General features: G+C 46.9%; 1 protein-coding gene across 1 annotated transcript in view; it reads right to left on the reverse strand.

The window, feature by feature from the left end:
- Window positions 1-18226, reverse strand: part of PHF1 (PHD finger protein 1) — a 1060025-nt gene that overhangs the window by 861336 nt on the left and 180463 nt on the right. The window contains exons 4-5 of the mRNA XM_086920608.1: window positions 14179-14274; window positions 13993-14093 (exon numbers count right to left, since the gene is read on the reverse strand). Coding sequence (XP_086776734.1) covers window positions 13993-14093; window positions 14179-14274 — 197 coding nt within the window. The remainder of the gene's footprint in view (window positions 1-13992; window positions 14094-14178; window positions 14275-18226) is intronic.

Genomic DNA, 18226 nt, shown 5'->3' on the forward strand with positions numbered 1-18226 from the left:
TGGAACCTGGACGCGAAGGTGTGGCATTTGGCGTTTTCGTCGTCTGCAAACAAGTCTATTGCTGGACGACCCCAGCAACGAAAAAGCTTCGTCGTTTAGCACCCAGTCTGGCTGATCTTCGAAGAGCCTGCTGAGTGCGTCTGCTTTTACGTTCAATTCGCCTGGAAGGTGCACTGCCACTACTGAGAGGCCTCGAGAGAGAAGCCAGTGCCAGATGGTTTGAGCCTCTCGGGAGAGTGGGCGAGACCGCGTGCCTCCTTGTTTGTTGTCGTATTGTCCGTTTGAACTAGGACTGAGTTGGACTCTATCGCTGGAAAGAAAGCTTTGAGAGCTAGAAATACCGCTCTGAGTTCCATCATGTTGATGTGGTATGTCTGCTCCTGCGCAGACCACTGACCTTGAATTTGAAGTGGACCCATGTGCGCTCCCAAGCCTTGCAGAGAGGCATCCGTCACTATCGACTGGGATGGAAGAGGTTGGTGAAAAGGCACTCCCACCAGCACATTCCTCATCCGAGTCCACCATTTGATGGCATCCTTCGTTGCTTGGGAAAGAGTGATACGATCTTCCCAACGCCCTGTCGCTTGGTCCCACTGGTCTTCGAGAGCCTGTTGCAGAGGCCGCATTCTCAGCCTGGCATTTGGGATGAGAAAAATGCAGGACGCCATAGAACCCAGCAGGGATGCTACTTGTCGGGCTGTTGGAAACCGAGACTCTAGCAGAATCCCACATTTCTGTCTCATGGAAAAAAGTCTCTCCTCCGAAGGAAACGCTTTTCCCAATTTTGTGTCCAGAACGGAGCCTAGGTAGTGGATGGACTGTGTCGGTCGCTGGACTGACTTATCCAGGTTTACATGGAGACCGAGCCTGTGCAACTGGTGCAGGCAAAGTTGCAGATCGTGTGCTACCCGGTACCCGCACCGGAGATGGACCCTTTAGGAGCCAGTCGTCCAGGTACGGATAGATGAAGAGTCCCTTTTTGTGAAGAAAAGCCGCCACCACTGCCATGCATTTGGTGAAGACTCATGGTGCGGACTTGAGTCCGAAGGGTAGCACCTTGTACTGGTAGTGTTTGTTTCCTACGACAAACCTCAAGTACTTGTGATGCCGCAGCGCAATCGGAATGTGAAAGTATGCATCTTGCAGATCCACCTAACACATCCAATCTCCGGTTTGAAGATGTGGGCATATTTGGTGAAGAGCTAACATGCGGAACTTTTCTTTGACGATGTCCTTGTTCAAGAGACGAAGATCGAGTATGGGCCTGAACTTGTCCTCCTGATCTCTTTTGGGGACAAGAGAGTATCTGGAGTAAACCCCCTTTCCCATTTGAGAGGGGGGAACTTCTTGTATAGCTCTTTTTTGTAGCAGGATTGCCACCTCTCTCCTGAGCAAGCTTAGTTGGTGAGGGCAAGAGCTCTTTGGAGGAATGCTCCTTGGAAGCGCACGGAAACGTAGCATGTATCCATTGCGCAGTATATTCAGCACCCACCGATCTTTTGTGATGCTGACCCACTCTGCCAGGTGTTGTGAAGCACTTCCTCCCACTGGAGTGGGCAACGGCGCCAGAGAAAGCCACTGCTCAGGCCTTTCCTCCTCTTGTTGTGGTAGAGGACTGCTGGTGACCCCCTCTACCTCTGTTGGATTTTCCTCGAAACTGGGATTTCCCCTGGTTCCTATTTTGGGACCACTGAGGGGTTTGAACCCTCTGTTGAGCCTCTCTTCCCTTGCTGGTCTTGAAACGGCGTTTGAACTCTTTTTTCTTTTCCAAACCCACCGCCTTTACTGTATCCAGCTCTGTCTTCATACGAGTCATCTCCTCGTCAGCATGTTGTCCGAAGAGAGAGGACCTTGAAAACAGAAGATTTAGGATGCGATGTTGAGCATCCGGCTTCAAACCTGTGAGACGCAACCAAGCTGACCTCCTGGCACAAACCCCATGTGAGAAGGAGTGTGCCGCAAGAATTGCACCGTCCGCTGCTGTGCTTATCAACTGGTTCGCCAGCAGACATCCTTCTGTCATAGTTTCTTCGAAGTCCTTCTGGTCTTCTTTTAGAAGCTTTGACTTAAACCTCTCCACTGAGTCCCATAAGGCTCTATCGTATCTGCCCAACAGTGCGGCCGCACTCAAGACCTTCAGTGTGAAGGCAGCTGAATTGAACACTTTGCGACCCCACGAGTCCTGCGATTTGCTGTCCTTATCTGGAAGTGCAGAAGAGGAAGCAGAAACTGCATGCGTCTTCCTTGCAGCTGCCACTATCACAGAGTCCGCTGGAGGGTCAGATTGTACAAAAACTGGGTCTGATGAAGCTGGTTTGTACTTCTTCTGTATGCGGGCCGGCACCGCTCTGATGGCTGCTGGGGTAAGGAAAACGTCCTTGACCGGATCCATAATCCCCGGGACCAAAGGCAGCAGCGGGCGAGAGACAGATTTTTTGTGTTAAGTTTCAAAAATTACTGTTGTAGCCACCTGGGGGACAGACAGTTTCTGTGCTCCCCTTTGTAGGACATCTAGGTAAGTGCCTAGGTCATCCACTGGAGAGGATCTAGAAACAGGGCTATCTGTTAGCATAGGAGAGTAATTCCTCTTGGAAGACCTGGTAGAAGAGGTAGCTGAAGTAGACAGAGTTCTTCGACGTCTATGGTGCGCACCGTGCCTCCTCTCCTGTGATCTTCTTGGGTGTTCCTCCCTTCTAGGAGAGCGAGATCTAACCGGATCTCTCCTTCTGGGTGAACGCGACCTGACCGGATCCTCTCTTCTGGGAGAATGAGATCTAACCGCCTCCTTTCTCCTGGGAGAATGAGATCTGGTTGGCCTTCTCACTGGCGACTTGCTTGCCTGGCGCCTGGGAGGACTGCGTCTGTCTACTTCCTCCACCAGCCTCTGGAGAGGAGATCTGTGCTGAGGACTGACATACTCTTGCAGTCGTCTGGTAGCCCCTGACTCTCGCCAATGATCCAATGACCTGTACCATCTAGGTGAAAGACTGACCTCCGCAGCCGAGGGATCTGGCTGCCGCACAGGAGATCTGCGGACAGGGCTTCTGGATCCAAGATCCAGAAGACTGACGTGGAATGGCGAGAAGCTGACTCTGTAACCATGATTACAGAGTTCCTCGACGACGATCGAGCTCTTTCTGAATGTCTCGACGTCGAGCGTTCCGGCGTCAAATGTTCTCTCGACGCCGAATGCTTCTTGGGAGTCGGCGGGAGCAACAATTTCGACGTTGAATGCTTCGACGGCGACCGATGCGAGGATCTACGATCTCTCGACGCCGTACGGCGATGAACGACCGACGGCGGAGTCTCCCTCGACGCCGAACGGCGATGACCAGCCGTCGACGGAGTCCTCTCTCTCGACGACGAATGCCTGTGCGACGACGGCGGAGGGGTATTGGTTACCCTCGACACCGAGCGTCGACGGAGACTGCCTCCTCGATGCCGATCGATGTTTAGTTGTCGACGGTGGAGGGGTCTTGGTCCTCGACGCCAAATGTCGTTTCTTAGACGACGGCGGAGGGGTCACACTTCGACGCCGGTCGTCGCCTGGATGACGATGGCGGAGAAGCAACCTCCCTCGACGTCGATCGTCGCCGGGTTGACGACGGCGGAGGGGTTCTAGATCTCAACGCCGACTGTCGCCTGGTTGACGGTGGCGGAGTCACATTGCTCGATGCCGTTCGCCGCCTGGTTGGCGACGGAGGGGATTTAGACGATGGAACTGGATTCCTCGACTTCGTCGACGTACCTGGTCTTCTCTTCGACGGCGAGCCCGCCGTCGAGAGTAGTTTTGAGGATCTTGGAGCCCTTCTTCACCAGAGACCTTCCTCTGGATGACCTGTGAGCCAGGCCATAAATGCAAATCCTCTCCCTGTCTTTGAGAGTTCTTCCTGACAGGTGCTCACAATGAGGACAGGTGCCTGGATCATGTTCCTCAGGCAGACACAGGATACAAACGTCGTGGTGGTCTGATTTTGCCTTCTTGTTGCCACAAGAAGGACATTTGTCAAAAATTGAAGGCATTCTCAGTTGAAAATGCTCACTAAACTGACTGAAAAAGACAGTTTCTTACTTGACTAGTGTAAAATGTCAAAGTAAGTCAAAAAGTTGTTTAAAAGTGAAGTAATTTTCTGTCATAAAACAGAAATTAGTGGAGCTGTGTAACCAGGATCCTTCCTGAAGGAGCCGGAAAGAACAACTGACCTAACTGTCACCCCTGAGGCATGATGGGATACTGGGGGTCATGGGTGCCTTAAAGGCACGGTGTCAGTTTATTGCTATGCAGCTACAGGTTAGCTTTTCAGTCTTTTTAGACTGTGTGTTTGCAATACAGCCTGGGAGCTTTCTATGCTTCCAGTGAGTTATGAGAATTTCTACTGCTTTCTGAGCATTAAAACAGTTTCTAAACAATCTTTGGTGTTTCTCATGTTTCTAATGCTTATTATTCATGTATGGTGGAAATTCTTCTCAGCATATTTCAGCCCTGATCTTATTTGGCTGCAAATATATATATATATATATATATATATATATATATATATATATATATATATATATATATATATATATATATATATATATATATATATATATATATATATATATATATATATATATATATATATATATATGCATATATATGTGGGGCACATATAATATAGTGTTTCCGGGGTCCCGCGCATGGGCGGGAATATTCTAATGCTTATGACTATTGATGAGGATCCCCTGGAAGAGAACTATATAATTAAAGAACTGAATACATTGACAAAGGAAGCCTGCATTGAACTTTTTTCTGGTGCTCAAATAAATTGCATGATATATACCTTAATATAGTGAATGTATACTTAGACACTCCTTGGGGTGTTGTTGATTTAAATGTTTTAAGTGGCTTTTTTTGACGATGGGCTGCTACAAGTAGAGGGTCAGCTTGTAGATTGGATATATTAATAGTGAATTATTATTGTGATTTCTCACTGTGCACACGATTGTAGTACCCTCAGTGTTGGTTCACTCTCCCTGAAGCGTCAACCTAACCTCCAGCTTTTCAGAAGGAGTGTTAAAACTTGGTTGTTCACAGCCACACAGGCTTGAATCACAATCGTTCCTTCCTGCCCACACGTCACAGCGACAAGACACCTCGGCAATCGAGCGCTATACAAACATATAAACATAAACATAAACATGGTGTTGTTGCCTGAGATATGCGGCTACTGGAGAGGCATTTTGTAAAAATGCATGGGCCTGATTTGAGTCCGAACGGTAGGACACGGAATTGGAAGTGTCTGCTCACTACTGCAAACCTCAAAAATTTCTTGTGATTTCGGTGGATAGGGATGTGAAAATAGGCATCCTGAAGATCCAGAGATACCATGTAGTCCTCCGCATTGAGAAGTTGTAGTACTTCCTGGATGGTAACCATACGAAACAACTACTTTTTAAAGAATTTGTTGAGACTTCTCAGGTCTAAGAACGGTCTCCTTTTTTTCTCCTTTTTACGTACTAGGAAAAAGCGGGAGTAAAATCCTTTCCCCCATTGACAAAGAGGAACCCTTTCTATAGCTCCCTTCTGGAGCATAAGTGAAATCTCCCGAAGTAGAATACGTGGATTCTTGTGAAGCATAGGTCGGGGAGGGGTTTGGGGAGGAATTTGAGAGAACTCCAGTGAATGACCGAATTGAACAAATTGCAGAACCCAATGGTCCGTTGTGATTTGTTTCCAATTTTTTAGGAAATAGGAAATTCTTCCTCCAACTGTTGAGGGCGGAGACTGGCGGTAGTGAAAGGTCATTGTCGCCAAGCAGCGCCCTTCTGTTGACCACCTTTGCCACGAAAGGAGGATTTAGTATAGGAGGACTATTGCTGCTGACGCTGCTGGTATTGTGGCCGATGCTGGTGACTAGAAGAGTAGGAAGATCGGTTTTGGTACTCACCTCTTGCAGAGGATTGCCCTCTTCCTCTTGAGGCACGAAAAGGCAGATCCTTGAACTGCAGGGTACCTAAAGCTCTGGCAGTGTCGGTATCCTTTTTTTATACCTTGAAGAGCTTCATCAATGTGTGATCCGAAAAGAAGCTGGCCATCATAGGGCATGTCCAAAATTTTTGTTTGCACTTCCGGTCGGAATGAAGTTGCCTTCAACCAACCCTGCTGTTGTAATACAGCTGTGCCAGCTAGTTGGCGAAAACCAGTAGAGGCGATATCCATCGCGCAATCTATTATCTCGGATGCAGAACGTTTGCCTTCAATCAAGATCTTTTTTGCTTCCTCTTTCGAATCCTCTGGCAAGGCCGCAAGATATGGAGCTCAGAGGAGACTCCCTTAGCAAGACGTGTGGTAGAAAATCTGAGGGACTAGAGCTCCATCCAGGAAGGTTCGAGAGGGTGGTGATAGCTGATTGGCTCTTCTCTAGAGTTTGGTCCTTTTTACAAAAGGACATGGATATGTTACTAAAGTAAGGCCTTTGGCATATTACTCTATATGTCTAATGGGACATTACTTTATTTATGTACCGGGGACTCCCATCCCGACGACAGGGAATGATTCAGGCATGCTAAAGCAGACGTCTTGGATTTATCTTATGCAGACCATGAAACCAATCGGTCTCAATGACCGTTTAGAATTCTCATGTTTTGTTTAACACACTAACATTGCTTCCTGACAAGCGATTGATTATTATCATTACCCCCTTTTTTTGAATATTTTTACACTTTTTTCACCATTTGGGTAACCTCTCCAAGATGGCCACTGTTCTTGAACACCCCCGCTAGTCCGTCTTCGGTCTTCACTATCCCTACTAAACACACAGCACTTCCTGCTCACACCGATACCGACGTTCGTAGCAAGCGACCACACTACCACGAGTAAGTAAGCGTCCCATAGATCAAATGCGAGCACTCGAGCGGCTTAATATCCACACCACTGTCGAACCTTTAGTCAAACGCTACCCGCGTAGACCCGCATGCCATTCACATTCTCTTTCGCTCTGGACACAACCCGCGCCCCTTTACATCGGGCGATTTTTGCTATTAACTTCACTTGACCGTTTTATGAACTCCTCACTTTGAGTAATTTCACCATTTCTTTAGTTATTTCACTTTGACTGCTTCACGAACACTAAACTCTAAAGAGCCATGAGCACTAGCATGCCACCCGTTTTTCACCATGTCTTGTTCAGTTTATTATGGAACTCCGTTCTCATTGCTATGCCTCGTTTAAATTGCAGAGGCTCCCCGATGAAGGGCTTTATCTGCCTGAAATGCATTGGAGCATTTGGATATATTTACTTGGATGTATTTACTTTGTGAAAATCTGAACTGATTCAAACAAAATACTCATGAAAACAAAGATGAATGATTAAAATTCTTTTTGAACAACATTTGGAGTCTCACTTTTATGAGAACCAATGGAGTGCCCGACATTCAGGGATGACATCATGGCTTCATGGTGACACATGATTTATTCTCTGAAGAGTTGCGACTTCAGCATTTCTTCTGCCTTCTGTTTTATCTCTTACTTGCAATGTTTTGTCTCCAATCTGGCGATATGCAGGCACTTAAAATGGTGCTGTCCCCCAGGTGTAGCTAGTTTGTCAGGCAAGCAGGGGTCTTGTTGTTGAGAACTTTATAAGCGATGCAGGTCGTGTTGAAGGTGATCTAGTGTACGGTGGATGAATTTCTTCGATCCCTTAATGAGCCATATACAATTGGATTCTCTTCTGGACTGCTAGTGCGGTATTGGGGAGACAAATGAGCAGAACGTTGCTTCTGTCCAGAAAGGAGAGGACTATGGCTTGTACAGTTCATCTTAAGTCATCTTTAATAAGAAACAACAGTTAAGAATGTGGGGTTAGATATAGTGTCCACCACAATGAGCTTTATCAAAGGTAAGTAACTTGGTTTTCTGATGGATACTTCTAACTGCAGATTTCTCACCTTCGAATAGATTCCAATGCAGAACCTTCCGCTGGACCTGGCTGTCAAGGCAGTAATCGTTCATGAAAACAAGAAGAATGCCCAGATCGCAGACTAGCAGATGTCAAGCATAGGCACTCCCCATGCCAAAGCAGTGGTAGCAGCCTAAGCCCTGATGAAATGGATTCTCAGACCTTCAGGGCCTGCTTCTTGGCCAATACATCCCAGACCTTAATGTAGAGGACTATCTACCTCAACAAGGTCGTATCCTACAAGCCTTACCTTTCTTTGCTCCAGGGAACCCCACAAAAAGCTGATCGTCCACTCCATGGTCCTTGACACAGTCCATAGAAAAGCTAAAAGCCTTTTTGAGATACAACCAAGAGGTGAGGGAAGCAAGGAACGCTAGTAGAACTCAATGTGTATCGTTATGTTAATGAGTTTTCTAAAGTGCTAGATTACCCAAGGGTTCCTTGACGCTGGCTTTGATTCAGGAGAAGAATAGCAGGAAATGGAGTAAAGAGCCTAGCAGGTGTTGAAAAGCCAGGTGTTCAAGAGCTTCCTAAAGGTCAAGAGACATGGTGCACTCTTGATGTGCAGTGGTAAAGCATTCTAGATTTTTTTCATTCCCAGAAAGAAACTCTTGGCACCGTAGGTGGGTCATTTGAATCTGGGGACAACAATATGTTTGGTCGAGGCAGAACAGCCAGGGGTGTATCAGTTAAAACTGTGTTGAAAAAAGTCAGGGCCAAAGCCATGGAGTGCCTTGCAGGTGATATAGAGTGCTTTGAAAGTGATCCTCTTTCTGATAGGGAGCCAATTCAAGTTGTTGATGGCTGAGTGATGCTTTGGAATCTTTATGAGAAGCCCTGCCACATCATTCTGCAGTGTTTGCAGTTTGTTAAGGGTATACTGGTGTGAGATGAGAGGTAGACCATTACAGGAATCTAGTTTAGTCATTACTAATGATGTAACAAGAGTTTTCTGGAGGTAGACAGGAATAAACGGGAGAATCTACTTTAGCATTCTCAGAGTGAAGAAAGTACAAGAGGACAGGGCGCTGATGTGATTAGTGTAGCTAAGTTTGTTGTTGATCAGAACTCCCAAGGTCTGGGTATTCGTGACAGGAGTTGGCAGAGAGCCTATATTTGTGGCCAGCAGGATGGGGTCCCGAAGGAAGTTTGTGCGCCAACGAGTATTACTTCTGTTTTTCCTGTGTTCAATTCCAGACAGTTCCTGCACATCCAAATGCTGACTGACTGCATGCAATCGCAAAATCTGGCGCTTACGCCTGTATCATCCTTGGCCAGCGAGACAACAAATTGGGTGTCATATTCATGAGAAGTCAAAGAGAAACCAAAACTTTTAATTACAGTGGCCAGAGTTGTAATGTAGACATTAAATAAAGTTGGACTTGGTGAGGACCCCTGAGGCACCCCGCACGGGAAAGAGAAAGGGTGAGAGGCAAACTCATCCAGCCAGACTGACTGTTCTCTATTCGAAAGGAAAGATTTTAGTAAGTCCATGAGCGCATCAGTGACATTGATTACCGTCAGACGGTACAACATCGATCCATGATTTACTGTATCAAAAGTCCCTGAGAGATCAAGCAGGATAAGGGATGCCCCTCTGCCCTGGTCGAGCACCTGCCTGATCTCCTCAGAAGCATTGATAAGAGCTGTTTCCGTACTGTGCCTGCTACAGAAACCACACTGGGTGGTATCTAGGTGATCATTAGACTAAATATGGTACACCAGCTGAATATCAATGATTTTTTCAATGATCTTTGATGGCAATAGGGCAATAAATACTGAGATCTTCGGGATCTAGAGTTGCTTTTTTTATTAGTGGAAGTATGGAAGCTTTCTTCCAAATGGAAGGGAACCTACCAGTCTAAATTATGAGCAGGAAAATAGCTTTAACCTGAGGAGCAATGGTCCCCACCACTAGTTTGGCCACCTTTGGTGGGTAAGGGTTGTGGGGAGATCCAGGAATTGTGGCTTTCAGTATTTGGTGACCTGTTCTAGGGTGGGCAGTGTGAACCTGTTGAAGGTTGGCCCTTTTACAAGTGAGACAGTGGGTACACTAATGTTGTCAGAGTGAGTGATAGAGGAAGAGAATAAATTGTAGACTGCTTCCACTGTATGCAAAATGCAATTGGCCAAAATGCTGCATAAAGATTGGCTGCTGGGGCTGATCTCATTGGAGGAGTCAAAGAGGTTACCTTGGTCACTGTTTGAAAAAGTCATTTTGTGGAGTTTTTTTTACTTAATCTTTCTGGTGAAATAAGAGGTCTTTTCTCTGATAATGAGAGACTTGTAGCTAGGTAGAACTTGTAATTAGCCTTCTCAGACTCGTCGTAGTTTTGCCCACATATTTTCTCCTATTAGCGGCAGCTCTATTTTAGTGCCCTCAGCTGTGAACCAGGGGGGCTGATCGATTATTCCGTTTAGGTTTACTCAGTTTAGGTGGGGGCCAGCAGATCGGCCACATTATCAACACAGGTTGTGTACTGAGAAGCTGCTGTATCAATGTTGCTGGAGAGAATAGGAAGAGAGACATTTAGTTTTTCAGAAAAAAGATCTGGCTGAATATTGTGCCAAGCTCGAGAGGTGAAAGTGCCTATGGTTAGGGGGTCTGTATGTAAGATTGAAAAAATAGCACTACAGTCAGAACTTGCTAAAGGAAGAGTGTTAGTAATAGTTAAAAAAAAATATTATTTGTAAAGATTCCATCTAGGGTATACCTCATGTGTAGGGCCAACTAAAATTTGGGGGTGCCAATACTAGACACGGTCTGAAGGAGAGCCGAAGTATACGTATCATGAAGTGCTTCTATGTGAAAATCAAACTTACCTATAATGGTGAAATCGATCCTTCAGTAATATTAATGATTTCTTGGGAGAAAATGTGTCTGGGGCCAGGTAGTCGATAAAGGAGCATGCTAGTCAAAGTATGGGTATTAGTAAGTGCAATTTTAAAAGAATTTTAAAAGAAAGTATTTCACAATATTGTGAAGTGCCGGGTTACAGCGGATTCTCAGTTCCGCCTTGTGGACAATCTCTAAGTCGCCACCTCATTTATGTGGTCTAACCAGTCTAGAAATGGTATAGCCTGGGGGTAGAGTCAGCCCACATTTTCGTAATGAAAGCCAGTGAGTGTCCATAAATAGATGAAATTCCAAATTATGCTTAGTTAACCCCTTCCGTGCTCCCGTTGGCCGTCGCGAGCACTACCTCGCTGATGCTGTGAAAGGCCATCGGCCGACGCGGCCCAGCCCACTCCTTAGAACGCCCGCACTGCGGCGAACTAAACGCAGCAGTAAACGGGTTAAGGATCTGCATTAAGAAATACACAAAGCAGAGTGTTCTTGAGAGAGGTGTTGTTCGTATGCAGTCTAGGGCAGCTGGTGCGCGTAGCAATACTGTGTTTTGTATGATTAGTTTGTCACAAAAGCTCAGGCAACTAGGTCTCATATTTGTGGAGATTGCAAGACAGTCGGGTTTAGGACAATCCGCGTTCTTACCTGGATGCAAGTTAACCAAATCAACCCTCTAATATCTTTGTATCGTTAAGTTTGCCTCAATTAGACCATGGGGGGCATGCGCTAGGCGCGGTCCAGGCATGGACGGGTGCAGACAGGCTTGCTTTTGGCACACCAGTGGCGGGTCCATTGAGCGGACGCACTTTGGTAGTGAGAATGTATTCTGTCATGTCAAGGGGCGTGGCAGGGGTGTGGATAGTGCACTTGACAGCACTTTGGTAGTAACAAATAGGTGAGAGCAAATTCAATTGGACAAATTAAAAACAAAACAGGGGTCCAGCAACCCCTGAAATTAGTTGCAGGCACCCCTACAAACTAATAACTACTGGTAAATTAAAAACAGTTGGTAGAACAAAAATGCTCTTTTTGGGTCCAGCCAATGGAGTGTCTGCTCGTCTTTTGAAAGGTGAAACAGAGCATAAATGCTAGGCAGGGTTAAGGATTGCCCTACATGAAAGGAAGTTACCACCTTCGGCAGGATGAATGATCTAGTACGAAGGACCAGTTTGTCTGGGTAGATAGTACGGTAAAGAGGCCGAGATGATTGTGCTTGTAGTTCACTGACCCTCCAGGCAGATGTTATTGCCACTAGGAAGGACGTTTTTATGGTAAGGAGTCTGATTAGGCAGTTGTGGGGGTTGGCCACAAAGGGGAGGGAGTAGGACCCTTGGACAAGCTGTAAAACCCAACGGTCAGATGTTATTGACCTCCAGTGGTGCAGGTATTAGCGTATCATGCCACCCACCTGAATGCCAGTGAAGAACAGAGGGCATACAAAAGGGGTTTGCAGCAGTGCTTAATTTGCAAAGAAATACGTCCCGGGGCCCAACATTTTTGGAGCGGCAATGATTGTGTGCGTGGAAACACATCCTGCATGGACCACACCCTCCCGCCAGGGCTTCTGTCTCTCGCTGCATACATAGCAAAGCCTGCTCGAGGAGTGGTGGAGAGGAGTGGTGGCTCAACCTATGGCTGTCTGCCGGACTTGGTCTGTGGGAACCGCGTCCCCAGCTACGAAAATATTGTGTAGCTTCTTGGCCAAGTGGCTGGGCGTGTAAAGATGCTGTTGGAAGCCCCTCCTGTGGCTACCGAAGGGGCGAAAGGCAGACTCGAGTTGGTAAGGGGCCACGGAAAGGCCTAAAGACCAGGTTCTAGCTCTGCCCTCCTTAAAGCACTCTAGAGCGGAGTCTGCCTTCTCTTCAAACAACAACCTGACATCAATCCAGGGCTGATCTTATTCAAAGAGATGTGGCAGGCAGTGTTCTCATTTGCAAGAAGACTGGGACACAAACCGGTCAAAGAACTAAAGGCGATTTATAGGAGCAAAGGTGTCTCTGTGACGACATATGGTGCAGGGGTCTGGAGCTATAGAGGTCCCGGGCCAATTGAGCAGGTAGAAAATAAATGTGTGTGCAGGCTGCTGGCCGCTCCCTACCCATACCCTGCTTTAATGTGCCTTTCAGGCTGGGCCTGCACCAGTAGGGGAGAAGATAAAGATGGCACCACTACTCTTACTGTTGAGGATTTGGGGGAACCCTGACACCCAATGCTCAAAATACGTACTGGAGGATGGTCTTTCTCTGGACAATGCTATCACCATACCATGGCTCAAATATATTAAAAAAAGAATTGCTAGAGTTAGGTCTGCAGGATTAAGCCAAAAATCCTGAAAGTGTTGACTCCAGGGCTATATCCCGGGAAAAGGAGGTTTATCAGTACGGGCAAGGTAGAGCCCACCAGGCGGCCTTTGATAATCTGCTTGTAAGCCGCTCTTACAATCCAATCAACTTGACACGGGTGTGAGCCTTACCTCTCCTGGTTTCCGAATGGAACCTCAAGCTTTATTTAACAAGATTGCGATTAAGCCTATTGCACCGGATAGTTGCTTTTTCTCTGAACAGTCTGGGGAGAACCACTGCCTAGATCCCCGTGCAATAACACTACCACTCAGAGCACACTGTACTTTATTCTATTTTGCGCTCTATATGCTCACTCTAGGAAGAGATTTTTGTGTCTCATTTTTTGCGATTTTAACACAAACTCCTATCAAGAGGCTTTTGAGATACTGCAAAGGCTGAAGAATGGGAAAAATTGCATTACAGTGGGAAATTTTGTCCGCTTTTCACTGGGGGGCAGAAACAAATGTGGCTCAATGTAACATCTCCATCCTTTCCTATCCGTATTTTATGATTTGACACTGTTTTTATTTTTAAATTGTTAATTTAATTAATGTATGTTATTATTGCCATGTCTTCTATGTAGTGTGTTTTTCTTGAAACATGCATTTTATCCACGATGTGTTTTAAAATGTCTAATCCTGCTTTATTTATGAAATGTTTTTATCATGTGTACTTTTATGACCATGTTTGGCCAAATAAAGTTTTGTGACTGACTGACTGATAACTTGCTTCTTTGGAGTCCAGACCTAACCATTACATAGTTTGTTTTTCATGCTGACTCAGAGAACACAAACTGCGTATAAAAGAACGCCAAGTTTATATAAAACAAAGCCTTGAAATTGTAGGGTGTGGCATGAATTACCTTCGTTGCCACAGCAAACACACACTGCCGGCACATCCAAGAGTTCCCCGGCCATTCGGCTTCGCAGGCGATTCTCGGGAGGTGACATTCTTGGTGGTATGCTGAGCACAGAGACAAAAAGGCATGTCAGTTGCTGCCATTCATTGTGCAACACATATAAGAGATTTTGGAATGGATCACACTCACCGTGCTTGCACTTTCCACAGTGGACCAGTTTATTCTGAGGGGCTACTGCCTGCTCATTACAGGCGCAACATACTTGTTCCTTCCCAGGCACAGCCGCTGGAGATAATAAACGGCAATCAGCATTTGCACATGGTATACATCCAGCTACACAGCAGATAAGTAAGGAATGCAAACGGCACACAAATGTTTGCTTTCACACAACAAAGTATGCAGACACAAAATACTAACAAATACGTGTGAAGCAGGACCATGGCATAAAACATTTATATAGACTAAGAAGCCCTAAATCCATATTTTTATCTTTACATTTGCAATGTACACTACTGCTTGGTAATCAAGCACCTTGCAAAATGGAAAAAGTGAAATAATTTGGAGCAGTCTGGTCTCTGTCTCTAAACAAATGGTTTTAAAACAGGGGGTTCCACGTTTCTTCAAAAGACAGAGTTATAAGAGATAGCCCTTGCATTTGCGTTTATGAGCCTGCCTCCAAATACAAATATTTTGCAATTGTTTGCACCAAGAGATTGAAAGAACTCTGCGTATCCGGGTTCTTGTGTAAGCAACATACCTGAAATTAAAGGGTTTCGCCAGTCTGAGATGGACTTGGGGAATTTCACAAAGTGCCACAGAACACACTGAGAACATTTGCAAAGGTGTCGCGTATACAGCCTAAAGAGGAGGTTGCATGTGATTCTGCACCCAGATTTAAAGATGCGCTGCAATGCTATGATTAGTAGGATTTAAGGGATATTACAAAGACCCCCAAAAGGAAGTGCAATTGACAAGATTGGGATGCTTAGCGAGTGGGTCTGCAACAGAGAGTCTATGTTTAATTTTAAAATAATAATTTAGAGTGAAGTTGCCAGAGATCACATTTTTGATGTGAACATTAAAGGAGATGGATTTACCAGTGCAATATCAATACTATTTGCTTTTTTAATATGTTATGATCGATGATGACTACCTTAGAGAAGGAGATGTAGAGGTTAACAGAAGGTACTATGAAGCCCAAGACAATGCAGCATAGATGTTCATAAAAGTGAAGGACTTGCCCTGGCTTGAACCTGACAGAGGTTGTATGCATACTTTAAAAAGTGATGAAAGTAGGGGGCCCTCATGGACTCTGCAGTCAATCAGGATAAAGAGGGGACAAAGAAAAGCTCTTGGCAGGTGAAGGATTTTATTTTGTACTGGAGAGGCCCTCACTGTTTTATGCCTCCTTCTGTTGCTGTTCTTTTCTCCTTATTCAACCTGGGCACAACCCACACCCTTGTTCACACACCAGTCATCGCTTCAGTCTATGCCTTTTAAACATAATTGTGAGTAACACCTCCCTTAGTGAGTAACGTGATCACACTCATAGATATAGACAACATACTGTTACTTTTTCGATGTTTCACTATCACAATGCTTGCCATTTTGGAAAAAAAGGGGCTTTCTTGTTAACAATTGCTGCTGTACTTGCATAGTTTTATAAAATTACATCTTGTGATTCGTACAAATTCTGTACTGCATAAATGCATTCAAGTTTGTAATTTAAAGTGGCAAGTGCATTAAATTATTTATAATGTTCAATATATAAAACATTTATTAATAAAAAAATAAATACACTTAATAAAATACATGTTGCATATTTTAAAACCTTAGCTCACCCTCTAACTGCTTTAATGCATGTTTAGGCTTTGAATTTCATCCATATATACACCTTTGTAAACATTATAAAGTACCAGATGCTTGTTCACCAGTTGATATATTTGATCAACGGATGTGCAAAACTATTACCAATGTGCAAATCATAGCATTATGTGCAAAATTCTGCATTTTTTGTTTACATGTAATCAAAGCCTGTACATTTCATATTTTATGTTTGCCTTAACCTTAGTTGTTATTACAAACTAGTATTTTGTGGCCGCGTGCATGCGCCTACCTGAACAAACTTGCACTATCAGCAATGTTTTCTCCTCTTGTATTTAACCTTGCCAGAGATTGTGTACAGTATTTAGGTGAGCCCTCATACAAGGAAGCGCTGTCCCTGAGTGCTGCTGCCCGACCTTCCTGCAACACCTCGCGGCCCCCGCTTCGCGGGAGCCGCTCGTAGGCAAGACTTCCCTGGGAGAATCACTTCCTTAATCTCTACCTGTGCATTGTGCACCAACGCGCCCTTTGGACTTTGACAGCCTGCTGACAAGGGTAGAGGCGGGACTGCGAGGACCAGCATTCCGAGCGGCGGGGATCGGCCGCAGCTGGTCCTCTTCCCGCCCCCTCCTCCTCCCTTCAAAATCTCTGTGGAGCGAGTGTGCCCTGTGAGCCCTCATACAAGGAAGCGCTGTCCCTGAGTGCTGCTGCCCGACCTTCCTGCAACGCCTCGCGGCCCCCGCTTCGCGGGAGCCGCTCGTAGGCAAGACTTCCCTGGGAGAATCACTTCCTTAATCTCTACCTGTGCATTGTGCACCAACGCGCCCTTTGGACTTTGACAGCCTGCTGACAAGGGTAGAGGCGGGACTGCGAGGACCAGCATTCCGAGCGGCGGGGATCGGCCGCAGCTGGTCCTCTTCCCGCCCCCTCCTCCTCCCTTCAAAATCTCTGTGGAGCGAGTGTGCCCTGTGAGCCCTCATACAAGGAAGGGCTGTCCCTGAGTGCTGCTGCCCGACCTTCCTGCAACGCCTCGCGGCCCCCGCTTCGCGGGGGCCGCTCGTAGGCAAGACTTCCCTGGGAGAATCACTTCCTTAATCTCTACCTGTGCATTGTGCACCAACGCGCCCTTTGGACTTTGACAGCCTGCTGACAAGGGTAGAGGCGGGACTGCGAGGACCAGCATTCCGAGCGGCGGGGATCGGCCGCAGCTGGTCCTCTTCCCGCCCCCTCCTCCTCCCTTCAAAATCTCTGTGGAGCGAGTGTGCCCTGTGAGCCCTCATACAAGGAAGCGCTGTCCCTGAGTGCTGCTGCCCGACCTTCCTGCAACGCCTCGCGGCCCCCGCTTCGCGGGTGCCGCTCGTAGGCAAGACTTCCCTGGGAGAATCACTTCCTTAATCTCTACCTGTGCATTGTGCACCAACGCGCCCTTTGGACTTTGACAGCCTGCTGACAAGGGTAGAGGCGGGACTGCGAGGACCAGCATTCCGAGCGGCGGGGATCGGCCGCAGCTGGTCCTCTTCCCGCCCCCTCCTCCTCCCTTCAAAATCTCTGTGGAGCGAGTGTGCCCTGTGAGCCCTCATACAAGGAAGCGCTGTCCCTGAGTGCTGCTGCCCGACCTTCCTGCAACGCCTCGCGGCCCCCGCTTCGCGGGAGCCGCTCGTAGGCAAGACTTCCCTGGGAGAATCACTTCCTTAATCTCTACCTGTGCATTGTGCACCAACGCGCTCTTTGGACTTTGACAGCCTGCTGACAAGGGTAGAGGCGGGACTGCGAGGACCAGCATTCCGAGCGGCGGGGATCGGCCGCAGCTGGTCCTCTTCCCGCCCCCTTCTCCTGCCCTGCCTTCATAACTTGCGTGGGTAACGCGCACGCGGGACGCGCGCGGGGCAACGGCCGGGGCGAAGACCGGGCAAAGAGCGGGCCGTTTAAGGCCGTTCAAGGACGGCAGAGGACGGCCCAGGCCCCGAATCCCTGTCTCATCGCCCTGAAACCACCATCCAGGTAGGCCGATTGCCACTTAGCTTTCTCGAGGCCACAGCCTTTCAACACCTGGTATAGCACTTTTTATTGCCAACGCCAAGCATGCGGCACAAAACAAGAAGCTGTACCAAAAAAGCTACGGAGGTAGCGCAAGTGACTGGTCCCATTGACCTTTTCATCTCACGGGTAAATGAGACAATTGATAAGAGCATTGTACTCCTAGAGAAAAGAGTCTCCCTGGACCTCATGAACGCCAAGCGCTCCTCCCTGGGCTCCCTTGCAAATGCAAATTCACCCTCTCAGCAAGCTTCGAATAATTGTTCTTTGCCCTTGCCCTTGACCACTATAGGCACTGTTACAGTACCGAGTGCTGTTAACTTGTTGGTTACCTGTTCGGAGTCGGACCCGTCCTTTGTGGATCTGGAGGCGACCC

Source organism: Lissotriton vulgaris, chromosome 5 (assembly GCF_964263255.1).
Source record: "Lissotriton vulgaris chromosome 5, aLisVul1.2, whole genome shotgun sequence".
Lineage (NCBI taxonomy): Eukaryota > Metazoa > Chordata > Amphibia > Caudata > Salamandridae > Lissotriton > Lissotriton vulgaris.